This window comes from Cibotium barometz, chromosome 20 (genome assembly GCF_041138505.1).
Source record: "Cibotium barometz isolate CiBa-2024 chromosome 20, ASM4113850v1, whole genome shotgun sequence".
Taxonomy (NCBI): domain Eukaryota; kingdom Viridiplantae; phylum Streptophyta; class Polypodiopsida; order Cyatheales; family Cibotiaceae; genus Cibotium; species Cibotium barometz.
Genome location: NC_141065.1, coordinates 17,670,320 through 17,685,714, shown reverse-complemented (window position 1 = coordinate 17,685,714; position 15,395 = coordinate 17,670,320). Strand labels below are relative to the sequence as shown.

General features: G+C 44.4%; 1 protein-coding gene across 2 annotated transcripts in view; it reads left to right on the top strand.

Annotated features, from left to right (window-relative positions):
* LOC147627606 (bifunctional dethiobiotin synthetase/7,8-diamino-pelargonic acid aminotransferase, mitochondrial-like) overlaps positions 1–15,395 on the top strand; it is an 83,750-nt gene that overhangs the window by 41,875 nt on the left and 26,480 nt on the right. For both annotated transcript variants that reach the window (XM_086814513.1, XM_086814512.1), the window contains exon 9: positions 4,875–5,024. In XM_086814513.1, coding sequence (XP_086670639.1) covers positions 4,875–5,024 — 150 coding nt within the window. The remainder of the gene's footprint in view (positions 1–4,874; positions 5,025–15,395) is intronic.

The following is a 15,395-nucleotide window of genomic DNA, read 5'->3' as shown; positions in this document are numbered from 1 at the left end:
AAAAGGGATTATTCTCTTCTTTCCAGGTAAAATGCCTTCTGCGCAAGAAGTAGCTCAATGGATTCAGTCCATTCTAGGTGGACCCTTTGTAGATGGAGTTCACTTTGCAGCAAGGGGTTTTTCTGATGTATTACTGTCCGATGGTCAATATAAGCAGCAGATGCTTGAATCTTCTCCCCTTATGTTTGGTGTACAGTTGGTACATGTGTTACCTTGGTCCCCGACCAAGGACTATCAGTCCTTGATTAGGCATCGTTGTCCTGTTTGGGTCGAGGTCGTGGATTTTCCAGAATATTTGAGGGAACATTTGCCAGGTATAGCAGCCACTCTGGGCAAAGTGGTTTGTGCACCTCGTCCTACAGGAAACAAAAACAGATTTTGCATCTTGTGGGATACAGACCATGAGCAACCACCAGCAATTGCTGTTGAAGTAGAAAATGTGCGTGGCATGGGTGCACGTTACTTCAAATTAAATTGGGGAGTCTTTGCAGGTGCTTGTTTCACTTGTCATAAGTTTGGGCATATGGCTTCTGAATGTCCTTCTCTGCTGCATCCTCCGCCGTTATCTGCTGTACCTCCCATCCCAGCGAATGAGCAGCCAACTCAAATTAAGGAGATACCAACAAATCAAGCCACTCGAAATACTCAAAAGGAGAAAGAGAAAGGAAAAGCTAAAGTTTTTCCACAAGCTGTTTCTTCTTTGGTAGTGCCTAATCAACCCAAGGATAAAGGAAAAGATAAAATATCTTCGGCTGAATGGAAAACTCCGAAAAAAGCTACTATGGTTCGTCGTGCTCCCGTTCCTTCACGTAATTGGACTGCATCTGCCACTATTACACAGTCTTCCACTTCATCGACTATGCTTTCTAGAATATGGTCAGATGTAGTTCGAGGTGCTTCATCGAGCATGGATGCCGATGTAAATGCTTTGGATATGTGTGTTGATACGAATATGCATGAGTCTCTCTTGATTCAGGGTGAGGGCTCTCTCCCTGATTCAGTTGTTGTTATGCAGCATTGATTTTGCTGGCTGTTCACTGTATATACCTTTGTACAGATTTGATGTTTGATGCTCCAATAAAATGTCTTTCGTACAATATTAGAGGACTTTGTGATCCAAGTAAATTTAGGTTGTTTTGGCACTATGTACATAAAATGCAGCCTCATCTGGTGTGTGTGCAAGAACACAATCAGCATACCTTAGTGGGTCAATCGGGTCACTTTGCTGGTTATGATATATTTTATGCGGGCACTCAGCATTACTCGGGAGTTTTTATGCTTGTTAAGCATGATCTACAACCAATGTTGGCCTACAATGATTCTGTTGGGTGGCAGATGGATGGTCATTCAATGTTTATTGTATGGACAAATTTATGAATTTGCAGCAGTTTATGCACCACAAAGCTCAGCTGACAGAGCAAATATATGGTCACAAATGTTGGCTTATCCCTGGTTCCATAATGCATTCCTTTGTGGAGATTTTAATAATGCTCCATCTCCTGAATTTAATTCCACTGGAAGAACTCATATGCTTGGAGCTGAACGCAGAACATGGAATGATTTGCTCTCTTCTTGCAATATTTTGGACCTATGGCAACATGTATTCCCTCATCTGCAAGGGTTTACTTTTAACCACAATGCTTTTCCACATATCTGGACACGTCTGGATCGCTGGTACTTGTTACATGCTGACCAATATGATGATTTTGTTTGCAAACTATGGATTGATCGTTCCATGTTACTCTCTGATCATTCTCCTTTATGGTTAGGCCTTTATTTCGACATGCCACAAGATCTCTCTATTCTTCAGAAACATAGGCTGTTGCTTTTAAACAACAGTTATCTTGTGCATGCTGATTTCAAGGAAATGGTTTTGCAAGCCATTGAGCCCTTGCCCCTTCAAATGCATGAGGACATTGACATTGCTTGGTTTCAATTTGTTCAGCGCATGCAGGCTGTGATCTGTGATTATGGTCGTTATTACATGGCCGACTTGTGGGATCAGATCTTGCAGGCTAAAGAAACATGTCAATCCACGGCTGATCTTGCTCATCATAGGATTTTAAATACTAATGAACAAGAATCTTTAATGCAGGCCAAGCATTTCCTCATGCTAAATGATCAGAGAAAATTGCAAAAATGGTTGACATGTTCGCGACATCGAGCTATCATAGATAAGGGTTGCTCTTCCAAAGATTTTTTCAAAAATCTACATGCTTCAAGACAAAAGGAATGCATCAGAAGGGTGAAAAAATTTGATGGTCAATGGACTCATTCTTTATCAGAGCTCTCATATATTGCTAGTTAGCATTTTGCAGCTCTTTTTGCTAAACCGCCAACTACTTCATCTGACATACTTAATGCTCGTTATGCTTTATTGCATCATGTTCAGCCCATTATTTCTCCACAGGATGCATTGGAATTAGAATCTGCGTTCACTGATATTGAACTTAAAGATGCTTTACGTTCAATGGGTCGATGGAAATCTCCTGGATGGGATGGATTGACAGTGGAATTTTTCCATGCTTTTTGGCCTCAGCTGGAACAATCATTGCTGTATATGATCAATGAAGCTTGGGCAAATGATGTACTACCATCTTCTTGGAAAGAAGGATTGGTTAAGCTTTTCCCTAAACAGGATCTTTGTGAAGTTTTCTCTGATTGGAGGCCCATTACTCTTATGCCTGTCATCTATAAGCTTCTCACTAAGATGTTGGCAAATCGTATTAAAGGATTTTTACATGATGGTTTGCATCCTGCGCAATATGGTTTTGTGCCTCGGAGGCAAATCAATGATAATTTAGCCAATGCTTATATTGCCATTGAATATGCCAAATACACGAAGCAGGATATACTCATTTTGCAGGTTGATATTGAGAAAGCTTTTGATTCTGTGCATTGGGACTATATAGCTATGACTATGAGTTCTCTTGGTTTCGGTGCAAAGTGGCAAAATATTGTGTATTGGCTCTATAATGACAGTGATGCTTCTTTGATTTTGAGCCCTTCTCTATCAGATTCTTGGAAATTGGGACGTTCAGTTCGCCAGGGTTGTCCGCTTAGTTCCTTGTTGTTTGCTATTGCCACACATCCTTTTCTTTGCTATTTGGATTTTTTGCAAGCCACTGATGAAGTGCATGGCTTACAGCTTCCTGCTGGGTATACTTTCCTGGCTCAAGCTTATGCTGATGATTCTTTTTTTATGCCCAAGAATACGCAACAAGATCTTCAGAGACTAATGAAGGCTTTGGAACTTTTTGGTCTGGCTGCTGGTTTGAAAGTAAACTTCCGTAAGTCTACCTTGCTTGCGCTTAGTGTACAGCAATGGCATCATGTATTATGGCCCGGTGGAATACCTCCTGTTGGACATATCGTTCGTCATTTGGGTTACCCTTTGGGTTGGCAGCTGTCATCTTCACAAATGATTCAATGGGTTATGCTAAAATTGAATTGCAAAATTGATTATTGGCAGCTTTCCACTTGGCCTCTTCATGTACGTCTCAGGATAGTGCAGGCTATTGTGATGGCTTACATACAGTTCTTTCTTCCATTGATTATGTGGAGGAAAGCTGATATAGATCGGCTTATGTCTCTGGCAATGGCAATTGTGTGGAAAACTCAACATCGTAAAAAGGGTCTTCGTCTTTTGTCAATGCCAAAGATGTGTTGCCTTGAGAGTATTGATTGGTCGAAGGCTTTTGATGTACCCCTGGCTCTACGTGAGCCTAGGAAGGCATATTTCCTTTCAAAGAAAGGAGTTTATCTTATTGATGATGTTTTGGATGCTGTTGGCCATGTGCTTTCTTTTGTGGTTGCCGCCAGGAAATTTGGTCTGGGGATGCATTATAGATCAATCTGGCAGCTTATTCGAGAGCTTCTTGCTCCTTTTGAACCAATTGCAGATTTGGATCGTTCTGATTGTTTGGTTGATTGGAGCCTTAAAAGAGAACAACCTGCACGAGGCCCTTTATCAATGGCTAAACTTTCAGTTCATTCGATATATCATTTCTTGTTGCCTGCCTCTTGGGTTCAAGAACATGCAAATCAGATTTGGCATCTTCATAAAAGTCAGGCTTGGTGGAAACAGCGGCTTCATTCTCTTTGGAAATGCAGTCTTCCTTTGAAAAGTAAACTTTTTTTTATGGAGATGCTTGATTGGAGTCTTGCCAGTCGGCCTTTTCTTGGCTAGGCGACTTTTGGCACCTTCAACTTGTCATAGTTGTGGTGCTTCTCAAGAGACAGTCTTTCATCTTTTATGGAGTTGTCCTCTCACCAGGACTTTATTGGATCGGATTGCTACACGTTTGAGAGCCCGCTTCCGACAGGCACCCTTTGGGAAATACTTTTGGATCTTCGGTCTTCTCCCTTCACCCCTTAGATCCTATAAAGTCTTCTTTGATTGGGTTCGCTATTGGGCTTTATGGACTACGTGGGAGTGTCGCAACAGGATAGTTTTTGCTGGGCCTCATTTGGATGCTTACTCATTCTTCCGTTCTTCTCTTCAGCAATCTTTATATGACTCTCTCTCTTCATGAGATAGACTCATCTCTGTATGCTCTTTTTACAGATTGTTTTTAGATGTTTAACTATGTTCACACTGAACATAGTGAACACTCTAGTAGTTTCCCTTGTATATGGTCTTTTTGGTGGGTTTTCCTCGTTTTGAGGTTTCCCACGTGTAATTAATGACATGAAGCTTTACAAAAAAAAAAGTGTGTGCGCGTGCGTGTATAGGGTGTATGCATGCATATATTCCTATGTGTGTACACATCTGTGTATATATATCTGTATATGTGTGAGTGGGTTTGTGCCCATTTTTTTTTTCAAACATTTGAACTGATTTGTATCAATTGTTTTTCATACCTTTCTTTCAGTGAATTTGAACTATCAATCAAGAGATGATTTCTTTGATAAACAACGCGAAGAATCTCAACTGGCCAATGTATACATGAACTTCATTAGAAATAGAATCTCTTCTTGCACGGATGCATCGACTTGTATTGCTGCCTTGATCATTGAACCAGGTACAACACTATGACATTTGGCAATTCACAAATATAAATGCCTTGAAAAAGTTAATATGCCATAATGAGCTTAGTGCATTGCGTTGCGGCAGTGTCCTTCATGTGTAATCTGAAAACCTTCTATAGTACAAATGCAACTAGAAAATGTTGTGTATCAGGACGTTGAAACCAGGGACCTAATCTGTCAAGGAACACATACATGAGAAGGCTTCTGTTAAATATGATAGAAAAACTGAAGAGCCATGGCTCAAAGAATCAATACACCATGCATAGCATACCATGAATAAGCCACATAGATGGTTGAGAACACAAAGATAAGAGAGAGAAAGACTCAAAAAGAATGGATTGTCTTTCTATTTATTAAAGGAAGGTCTTCCTCTTGGCAATCACAGATTTGAAGGAGCCCTAAACCACATAGGTGGTTGAGAACACCAAGATAAGAGAGAGAAAGACTCAAAAAAGAATGGATTGTCTTTCCATTTATAAAGGAAGCTCTTCCTCTTGGCAATCACAGATTTGAAGAATCCCTGTATCATCAACCAAAGGCCATAAATGTATTACACAATATCAGTCCAGATGTAAGAAAGGGTATGAGAAGGTAGGGTCTGAGTTTTGTCCATGGCCTTTGTGCATCTGGCTATGTAGATGTGGGAATCTGTGATGATGGCCATCGTCTCCCACTGAGTATCAATAGGAACATAATATGGCTTGAAAAAGGAGATTAGAACTGCATCCATATGGAAAAACTCAATAATATGACCGTGAATCATGATAGCCAGAGAAGAGTCAGGGCTCTTTTGAAAAACCTCGGTTCAACACATGGTCAGCCATGCAACAGATCCCAAAGTGATATAATGAGTGGAGCGAGAAAATCTACCAAGCAAGAAAGAAATGGCAAACCCAACAATTCTAGTGTTTGTGAAGTCCCATAAACATAGCTGAATGGACTCTAGAACATGAGATCAGTGTGGGCATGAGGGGCTCCCTCCGAAGACCTGTCTCGCTTGGTTCATGCAATCCTCCACGAATGGAAAGCCAAAAGAAAAGTGGGACCTTTCTATTCTTGAGGGGTTTCCATACATCTCCTCTAGAAACATCTTTGCATATTGCGTGGTGTCACCTGAAAGCTCTCCCAATGAGGCATTTAGGAGCGTCAAAATCTAGCATTCCGGACTGTATTGTGAAAGAAAGGCAAGCTAGTGAGAGGATTATCTGTTGATATCCATTCCCATTTCGAAGCATTCCTTGCACACTCCATAGCTATAGGATGGCTCTCTAAGCGAAGAATTTCAACAGATGACACTATAGCTCGCCACTCAAACATAGAGATAAATGAGCTCACCCCAAGCAACCGGGTTAGACAAATCCTCTCGATCGGCTACCATGACCAAGAAACCATCCACATTCTGTACTATGAATGATTCTGCCTAGGTGGCGTCGAATCTGATGCTAGCAACTGCGGAGCTTATGAAAAAGAGTCTCTGTCAGTATCTAAGTATAGAAGTGTGTAATAAAGCTAAACACCCACTTCCATGGACAAAGCCATGCCAATAAAAGTGGTCGTGTGCTATCCTTAGCTTTTGAGCTATTTTGGTGCAAGGCACTCTGATACTTGTACGTCGTACGGATCAGGTCGAACTCCCCTCTGTGCTGTGGGTGGAGGTGTGCTCGAGGGTGGGGGAGGCTTTCCAGTGGTGTCACGCACATCCTGTGGAGGGAGAGGCTCTTCCGGCTCGGTCTGGTCCAGCACTTTGGGGGGGGAGGGTGTGGGAATGAGAGGTGGGGGTGGTATGGAGATATTAGGGGGGCATCAGGTGATCCTGGGGCAGTTCTGGAGAGATCTTTGAGGCTCACAGTTCATGGATGTACCCTTTGCCTCAAGGCAAAGGCCCTCGGCTCGTGGGGCGAACGTTGGCTTTGTTGCTGCTCTTGGGCGTACTGGCGGTTGCAGTCGTCACTCTTGGGCTCGCTCCTCTGTGGGTGAGGCACCTATGAAGGAGGGGGGGTGGGGGGATGTGGGTGGTGAGGGTGAAGAAGGGGCTGCGCCTGGAGCTGTGGTTGCTGGATGCCCAGTGTGCCACAGTGTGGTGGCAAGGGCAAGAGTGGGCCGAGTTGTCCCATCTAGCGATAGATGAAGCATTGGGTGCCCAGGGTGCCACAATGCTGGATGCCGAGGAGGGAGGGTGGGGGGATGTGGGTGGTGAGGGCGAGGAGGGGGCTTTGCGCCTAGAGCTACGGTTGCTGGATGCCCAGAGCGCCGCATTGTGGCGGCGGGAGCAAGTGTTGGCCGAGTTGTCCCATCTAGTGATAGATGAAGCATTGGATTGGGAGCGCCTGAACTAGTGGGAACTGTTTTTTTCTTGGCACCTCATGCTTATCTTGCAGCTATATGCTTATAGAGGTTCAGATTGGGTCGGAGAGTACGACTCCCAGCAATCAACCAGTGGGAACTGTTTTTTTCTTGGCACCTCATGCATATCTTCGTGGAGTATGAAACAATTTACTGTTGCCACATCTACCCATGAGGCTTAGTACAGGGCATCCTTCATTGCTACTGTAGATTGCATATGGCTACGGAGGTTGCTTGCAGACCTTCGTGAGTGTCAACAGACACCCACTACCATACTCATTGACAGCCATAGTGCTATGGCCATGGCATGGAATCTAGTTTTCTATGCACGTACAAAGAACATAGAGATACACTATCACTATGTTAGGGAGAGGCTTCATGCAGGGGAGATCACTTTAACCTACTAATCTACTGTGACAAATACGGAAGCGTGTGAACCTTATCCCATACATAACATCATGCATCACACATAGCATCCGACAATACATCATCATACTTTGAAACCACTGAAAGAGCAATATGAAAACCTGCACAAAACACAGCACTAGGGGCTGAAGTTGGGCCACCCCCCCCCCCCCCACTGGGAGTATGAAACAACCCACTGTTGCCACATCTACCTATGAGGCTTAGTACAGGGCATCCTTCATTGCTACTGTAGATTGCATATGGCTACGGAGGTTGCTTGCAGACCTTCGTGAGTGTCAACAGACACCCACTACCATACTCATTGACAGCCATAGTGCTATGGCCATGGCATGGAATCTAGTTTTCCATGCACGTACAAAGAACATAGAGACTATCACTATGTCAGGGAGAGGCTTCATGCAGGGGAGATCACTTTAACCTACTAATCTACCGTGACAAATACGGAAGCGTGTGAACCTTATCCCATACATAACATCATGGCATCACACATAGCATCCGACAATACATCATCATACTTTGAAACCACTGAAAGAGCAATATGAAAACCTGCACAAAACACAGCACTAGGGGCTGAAGTTGTGCCAACCACCCCCCCCCCCCCCCCCCCCCCCCCTTGAGGTATTTTTATTACCAACAGAGTATTCCAGTACAAGAGAACGGGTGTCAGAGAGTAAACACTCTTCAGAAGATTGGCACCAGATACATCTAGAATATGATGAAAACAAATCAAACAATTGCTTGAGACTTCAATCTCGGGTTTCCAAGAGTTCCTTGGGCACAACCACACTATAGTACGTGATCACACCCTCTAGTAGTGGTGTTGTCCCAAATGACCAGCCATGAAAACCTTGGCTCTCACCACCTGAAGGTTCCACCCTTAGAGCCACAATAGTGCTGGAAATCTCCGGTGATGTACCTCTTGAGGCTCTCACTCGTCTGGTGACAGATTGATAGAGGGCGATGATGCTCCAAACCATGTAAGATGGGACTTCTATCTCCTATAGGAGGCGGGCTAGGGGTACAGTATCAAAAGCTTTGCGGAAATCCACAAAGTAGCAGTAAATCCTCTGATGCGGTGCTCTACCCTCCTCGATGATGGCATGGAGGGTGAAGATGTGGTCAAGGGTAGAGTAGCTCCTGTTGGGGTAAAGGCATAATGCCCACCCTTATAGTGTGTACAAGCCTATAAGTTATAGTACATAGTACACTTAGTACTTTTAATGTACTAAGTGCACTATGTGTACTAGTGCAATATACATGTGTGATAGGGGAGTCACACACTCATGCTATTGATGAGTTGACTTATCCCCACAACTCTCTCTCTCTCTCTCTCTCTCTCTCTTGTTTTCTCTGTGTATGTCTCCCACATGACCTAACCCTAATTCTCCCATCAACTGGTATCAGAGCCCTTAGTGATCCCTCCCTTCCTCTTCTCCTTGATGGTAGCAAGGAGTCAGGCGCAGCAAGGCAGCGCAACAGGCAGCAATCAGGCACGTAGTTCTTCTCTTCACAACTTTGTGGGCGTGAACGAAGGCAGCATAAGCGGGCGTAGATGATGAAGCGGGTGCTGGTAGTACCTTGGTCGAGGGCGTCCATCGAATACTAGGCCAGCTCTACACGGCGCAGGCAAACACGAGCGAAGCGCACAGTAGCCAGGCGAAACTGAAGCGCCAGGCGTTGAGTGAAGGCTGCTGGGCATATGGAGTCGGCCGGCCACCTAGTCGTGTAGGCGCTAGGCGGATGTCGAGCGTGAGCAGTCGAGCCTTAGCCACAAGGCATAAGGCTACTAGGCGAAGTGAGCGTTGAATCACACGCAGGCGAAGGCGCATTGTAGCGAACCCGGCGTCAACAAACGAAAACACCCATTTTCTTTTGATTCAATCGAGCGTTTCATCGAGCAATCTCCAGCCTTCATTTTGTTGCTCTGCTGAGAGCGCAATTCGGCGACAACCCACGCAGCCAGCCCACGTTGCTGCCCAGGCTGCCCAACCAACATACGTGGCTGCCCAAACTGCACAGCCAGCACACGTGGCTGCCCACAGCCAGGTGGGGCTGCCCAGCTGCTCCAGAAGTTGCCCAGCACCGAAGTCACCGCCACCACCGCCTCCGTCTCAGCCTGCAAGTCAAGAAACTCAGAAAAATCAGAAATTTCAGAGGTATTTGCCTTCAATATTTTGGGAATTTCTTATCAATTCAAGCAATTGAGCAGGTACAGGTGCCCAATTGCTCAATTTTGAGCAAAATTGGCAAAATTGGGTGGCATTGGTCACAATCAGGATCAATTTGCAGGAAGTTGGATGTCGAAATTTGGGGCTTTTGATGTAATTGTGCAATTAAGCACTCATACATGCTGTATGATGTGAAAAATCGCACATTTGGGCAAAATTGCAGCAAATTGCAGTGCAAATCAAGGGGCTTTTGTGCCGATTGAGTTGATTTGCATGCAGGCAATCGCATTTGATGCTGTGGATAATGTGTTGATGCCTTACAAGCACTCAATGTGCCTGTAAATCAAGGGGCTTTCATGTATTTGATGTATATGTGGCCAGGGGGAAGCATCGTGAACACTCTGGATGCCTTCATGTGCGTCAATGTACCATGTATGATCAGAAATTGATCTTAAATCAAGGGGCTTTTCAAGTTTGTATGCTTGTTAAGCTTGGCAAAGCAGCAGGCAAGACATTTATGCCTTGAATCCTCAAAAATCAGCTTGCAGTCAAGGGGCTTTTGCCCAATTTCTGTTCGGGACTGTTGTATGCAGTATACAGGACTGTAAAAGTCTGATTTTCACTCATTTGGACAGCCAGGAGAGCATTTATTGCTATTGTACCTGCTGGTACAGATTTGGCACAGCTTTGTGCAAGTTTTGGCATGGCTGTACACTGTTTTGAGTGACCAAAAGGTTCATTTACAGCTGCTGTATTTGTCGGTACAGGTTTGGTACATCATTTGTGAGCAATTGGTACTGTTGTACAGTATTTTGGAAGGGCAACAGAGCACATTTAAGGTGCTGTCCAAAATCTGCAGCAACCAGATTTTGGTGATTTCATCACATAAAGTGGGAGAAAAGTTGCATTCTTGCTTCCGCAGTGGGAGATAAAGCTTGGGAGAAAAAACTGTGAGCACTTTGTGTGCTTTTGGTGCAGTGTTTGCACATTTTTTTGCAGGGAGTCAGGCATTGACAGGTTGCATATTGGTATGGCAACCACAGGTGAGAGCTCTTCATTGCTTCATATCAAGAAGCTTGAAGGCTCGCATAATTATGATATTTGGCAAACCCAGTGCTACAATGTGTTGCTCCAGAAAAAGCAGCACAAGCCTATCAAAGAAAGGGGTGTGATGCCCGCTTCTCTTACTGCTGAAGAGTGGGAAGATATGGATGAGCTGGCAAGATCTACCATCATGTTGTCTGTGTCAGACTCATTACTTTTCAGCATTCGTGAAGAGAAGACAGCTTGGGGAATGTGGCAGAGATTGCAGGACTTGTATGCCCAACAAAGTGCCTCAAGCAAAGTGTATTGGTTGAAGAAACTCATAGGTCTTCAGATGAAGGAAGGGGCGTCTATGATAGCCCATCTAAATGAGTTTAATGGTATTGTCAGCCAGGTCATTAATCAAAAGTTGGCAATGGACGATGAGTTCAAAGCCACCTTTTTGTTATGCACTTTGCCAGAGAGTTGGGACACATTCAGGACAGCCACTAGCAATTCGCATGCTATGCTGTCATATGCAGATGTTGAGGGTGCTCTTCTTCAAGAAGAGATGAACAGGAAAAACAACTCTGTTGGAAAGTCAAATGCAATGAATGCACGTGGGAGATCCCAGCAAAGGGGGAAAAGCCAAGAAAGAGGAAGGAGCAAGTCTCGCTCCAAAAAGGATTTGGAATGCCATTATGGTGGCAAAAAGGGACACATTAAAAAGCAATGCTACAAATGGAAAAATGATCAAAAGGAAAAGGGAAAAGGCAAAGCCAAAGAGAAAGATGAAGCCAAAGATGTAAAGCCAAAGGGCAAAAGTGGAGTCAAGATCGAAGAAATCAATGTGTCACATGCAGGTGGCAGTGAGGATGAGGTCCTATTCACGTCTTCACTTGATGCCCATTCACTTCTTACAGGTGGTCATGGTATGCACTCATGGATCATTGATTCAGGTGCCTCCTTTCATGTCACAGGTTGCAGAGACTTGTTTGTCAGGTATACTGCTGGCAATGAAGGAGTGGTTTATTTGGGTGATAACCATGCATGCAAGATTCTTGGCAGAGGTGATGTGAGGCTTGTATTTTCAGATGGCTCACAGCTTATGCTCCATGATGTCAGGCATGTGCCTGAGATAAAAAAGAATCTGCTTTCTGCTGGACAGCTTGATGATGCTGATTATGTTACCACATTTGGTAGTGGAAAGTGGAAGATTAGTAAGGGCTCACTGGTTGTTGCCAAAGGCTCTAAGGTGGACACTCTTTACTTCATGCATGCAGGTGTTTGTCACCATGCTAATGTAAATGCAACCGAGCTGCCGGAAATTTCTATGTGGCATAGCCGGTTGGGACACATGAGTGTCAAGGGAATGGAGCAATTGTCTCGTTTGGGTTACTTGCCTTCTCTAAAGTTTTCAAGTTTTCAGTTTTGTGAGCATTGTATATATGGTAGGCAACTACAGTGCCCCCACAAGAAAGCTCTTGGACAGAAAGATGCTCAGTTAGAGCTTGTGCATACAGATGTATGTGAGATGCCTCAGCTTTCTTTGGGAGGGGAAAAATACTTTGTGTCTTTTATAGATGATGCCACACGCAAGGTGTGGGTTTATCCTCTTCGTTTGAAGAGTGATACATTCTCAGTGTTTCAGAAGTTTGTTGCTCATGTTGAGAATCAAACTGGCAAAACACTGAAGGCTTTGCGTTCCGACAATGGGAGAGAGTATATGTCCAAACAGTTTCAGGACTTTTGTGATGCTAAAGGCATCAAGAGGGAGCTCTCTACTCCTTATGATCCTCCACAAAACGGGACAGCAGAGAGGATGAACAGGACCATACAGGAGAAGGTCCGTTCTATGTTGTCACATGCTGCATTACCTCATGGTTTTTGGGCTGAAGCTGTTATGACAGCCGTTCACCTTATAAATAGGTCACCTAACACGAGGCTTGGTGGGAAAGTGCCAGAAGAAGTATGGACAGGGAAGCCTCCGTCATACAAGCACTTGAGAGTGTTTGGTTGCGTTGCGTACGTGCACATACGCAGGGAAATGCGCACCAAACTTGATCCTAAGTCTCACAAATGCATATTCCTAGGATATGGTGACAGAGGTGAAATGGGGTATAGACTTTGGGATCCCATGAATAGAAAGATCATACGCAGCAATGATGTCATTTTTGATGAAACATGCATGTATAAGGAGCCTGCAAGGCAACAGGAGCCTTGCAGAGTCATCTTTGATGATGATGGACATCATGGACAACAACAAAGGGCTGTAAATCAGCCATTACAGCAGGAAAACCAGCCCTTAAATGGTGCTGAAAATGGTCCAAATGGACAGCCAGATATGGCAGAAGATATCCCTATGGATATACCACAGTTGGAGGAGATACCGGGCATGATTTTTCAGCCTTATGGCATGGAACAGGAGCCACCAATGGGTGATATGCAGGCTGGACAGCAACCTGCAAATGATGGTCATTGGGTACGGAGGTCCACTAGACCCTCCAGAGCCCCTGACAGGTTTGTTCCAGGGGTTGACTACTTGATGCTCACTGACTGTGGGGAGCCCTCATGTTATAAGGAGGCTTTACAGAGGGCAGACAAAGCTCTTTGGGAGCGTGCCATGAAGTCAGAGATGGATTCTCTGCATAAAAATGGAACTTGGAAGTTGGTGCATTTGCCTGGTGCAGGCAAGAAGGTTTTGCCATGCAAGTGGGTATACAGGCTCAAAGTTGCACCAGATGCAAAGCCAAGATACAAAGCCAGGTTAGTGGCTAAGGGCTTTAAGCAGGAATATGGTGTGGACTTTGATGAGATCTTCTCTCCAGTGGTCAAAATGACCACACTTAGAGCTGTGTTAGCTTTGGTTGCGCATGATGATCTGGACTTGATTCAGATGGATGTGAAGACTGCTTTTCTTCACTGTGATCTCCATGAGGAGATATATATGCAGCAGCCAGAGGGTTATGCAGTGAGTGGAAAGGAGAAGCTTGTATGCAAGCTGAAAAAGAGTCTTTATGGGCTCAAACAGGCACCAAGGGAATGGTATCATAAATTTGATACATTCATGAAATCTCAGAAATTCAGGACAAGTGACATAGATCACTGCTTGTACACCAAGAAAGCTTTGGATGGCAGTCTATTGATTCTCATTTTGTATGTTGATGATATGTTGATTGCCGGGAAATCTCGTAAAGAGATGGATGCCTTGAAGCAGAGGCTGTATCAAACCTTTGATATGAAGGATTTGGGTGATGCAAATCACATCTTGGGTATGCGGATACTTCGGGACAGAAATCAGCATGTGTTGTATTTGTCTTAGAAGGAATACATTGGCAAAGTCTTGCAGAGGTTCAATATGGACGGGGGGAAGAAGACTAGTACTCCTTTGCCTCCATATGTGAAACTCAGTGCTATGGACAGCCCACAGTCGGACAGGGCTGATATGGCCAAGATTCCGTATGCTTCAGCTTGTGGCAGTCTCATGTATGCCATGGTTGCTACTAGGCCAGACATTGCATTTGCAGTGGGAGTGGTTTCTAGATACATGGCCAACCCTGGCAAGAAGCATTGGGAAGCAGTGAAAGGTGTCATGAGATACCTGAAGGGCACACAGGATATGTGCATTTGCTTTGGCAAACAGGATGCATTAGTGCATAGTTACACGGATTCGGATTATGCCGGTCATCCAGATAACCGGAAGTCTACTACCGGTTATGTATACCGGTTATGTATTTACATTCACAGGAGGTGCTGTGTCATGGATATCCAGGATGCAGAAGTGCACAGCCTTATTTACTACAGAGGCCGAGTATATTGCAGCCACAGAGGCTTGCAAGGAGGCATTATGGCTATCTCGGTTAGTGGTTGATTTGGGTTATACAGGGGATATTCCATTGTTGCATTGTGACAGTCAGAGTGCCATCCAGTTGGCAAAGAACCCTGTCTTTCATGCAAAGACGAAGCATGTGGATGTGAAGTATCACTTCATCAGAGAGGTGATAGAGAACAAGCAAATTCAGCTTGTTAAGATTCATACAGATGACAACCCGGCTGATCTGTTGACAAAGAGTTTGCCTCCGGAGCGGTTTGCTCATTGCAGACACTTGATGGGCATTGGATGAGGCCATTTTCAGCCTTGATATGGCCTTGTATATTATCATGTACATGCTGATTTTTCTTTTCCTTCATTTAAGGGCACTTTGCCTTTAAGTGGGAGGTTGTTGGGGTAAAGGCATAATGCCCACCCTTATAGTGTGTACAAGCCTATAAGTTATAGTACATAGTACACTTAGTACTTTTAATGTACTAAGTGCACTATGTGTACTAGTGCAATATACATGTGTGATAGGGGAGTCACACACTCATGCTATTGATGAGTTGACTTATCCCCACAACTCTCTC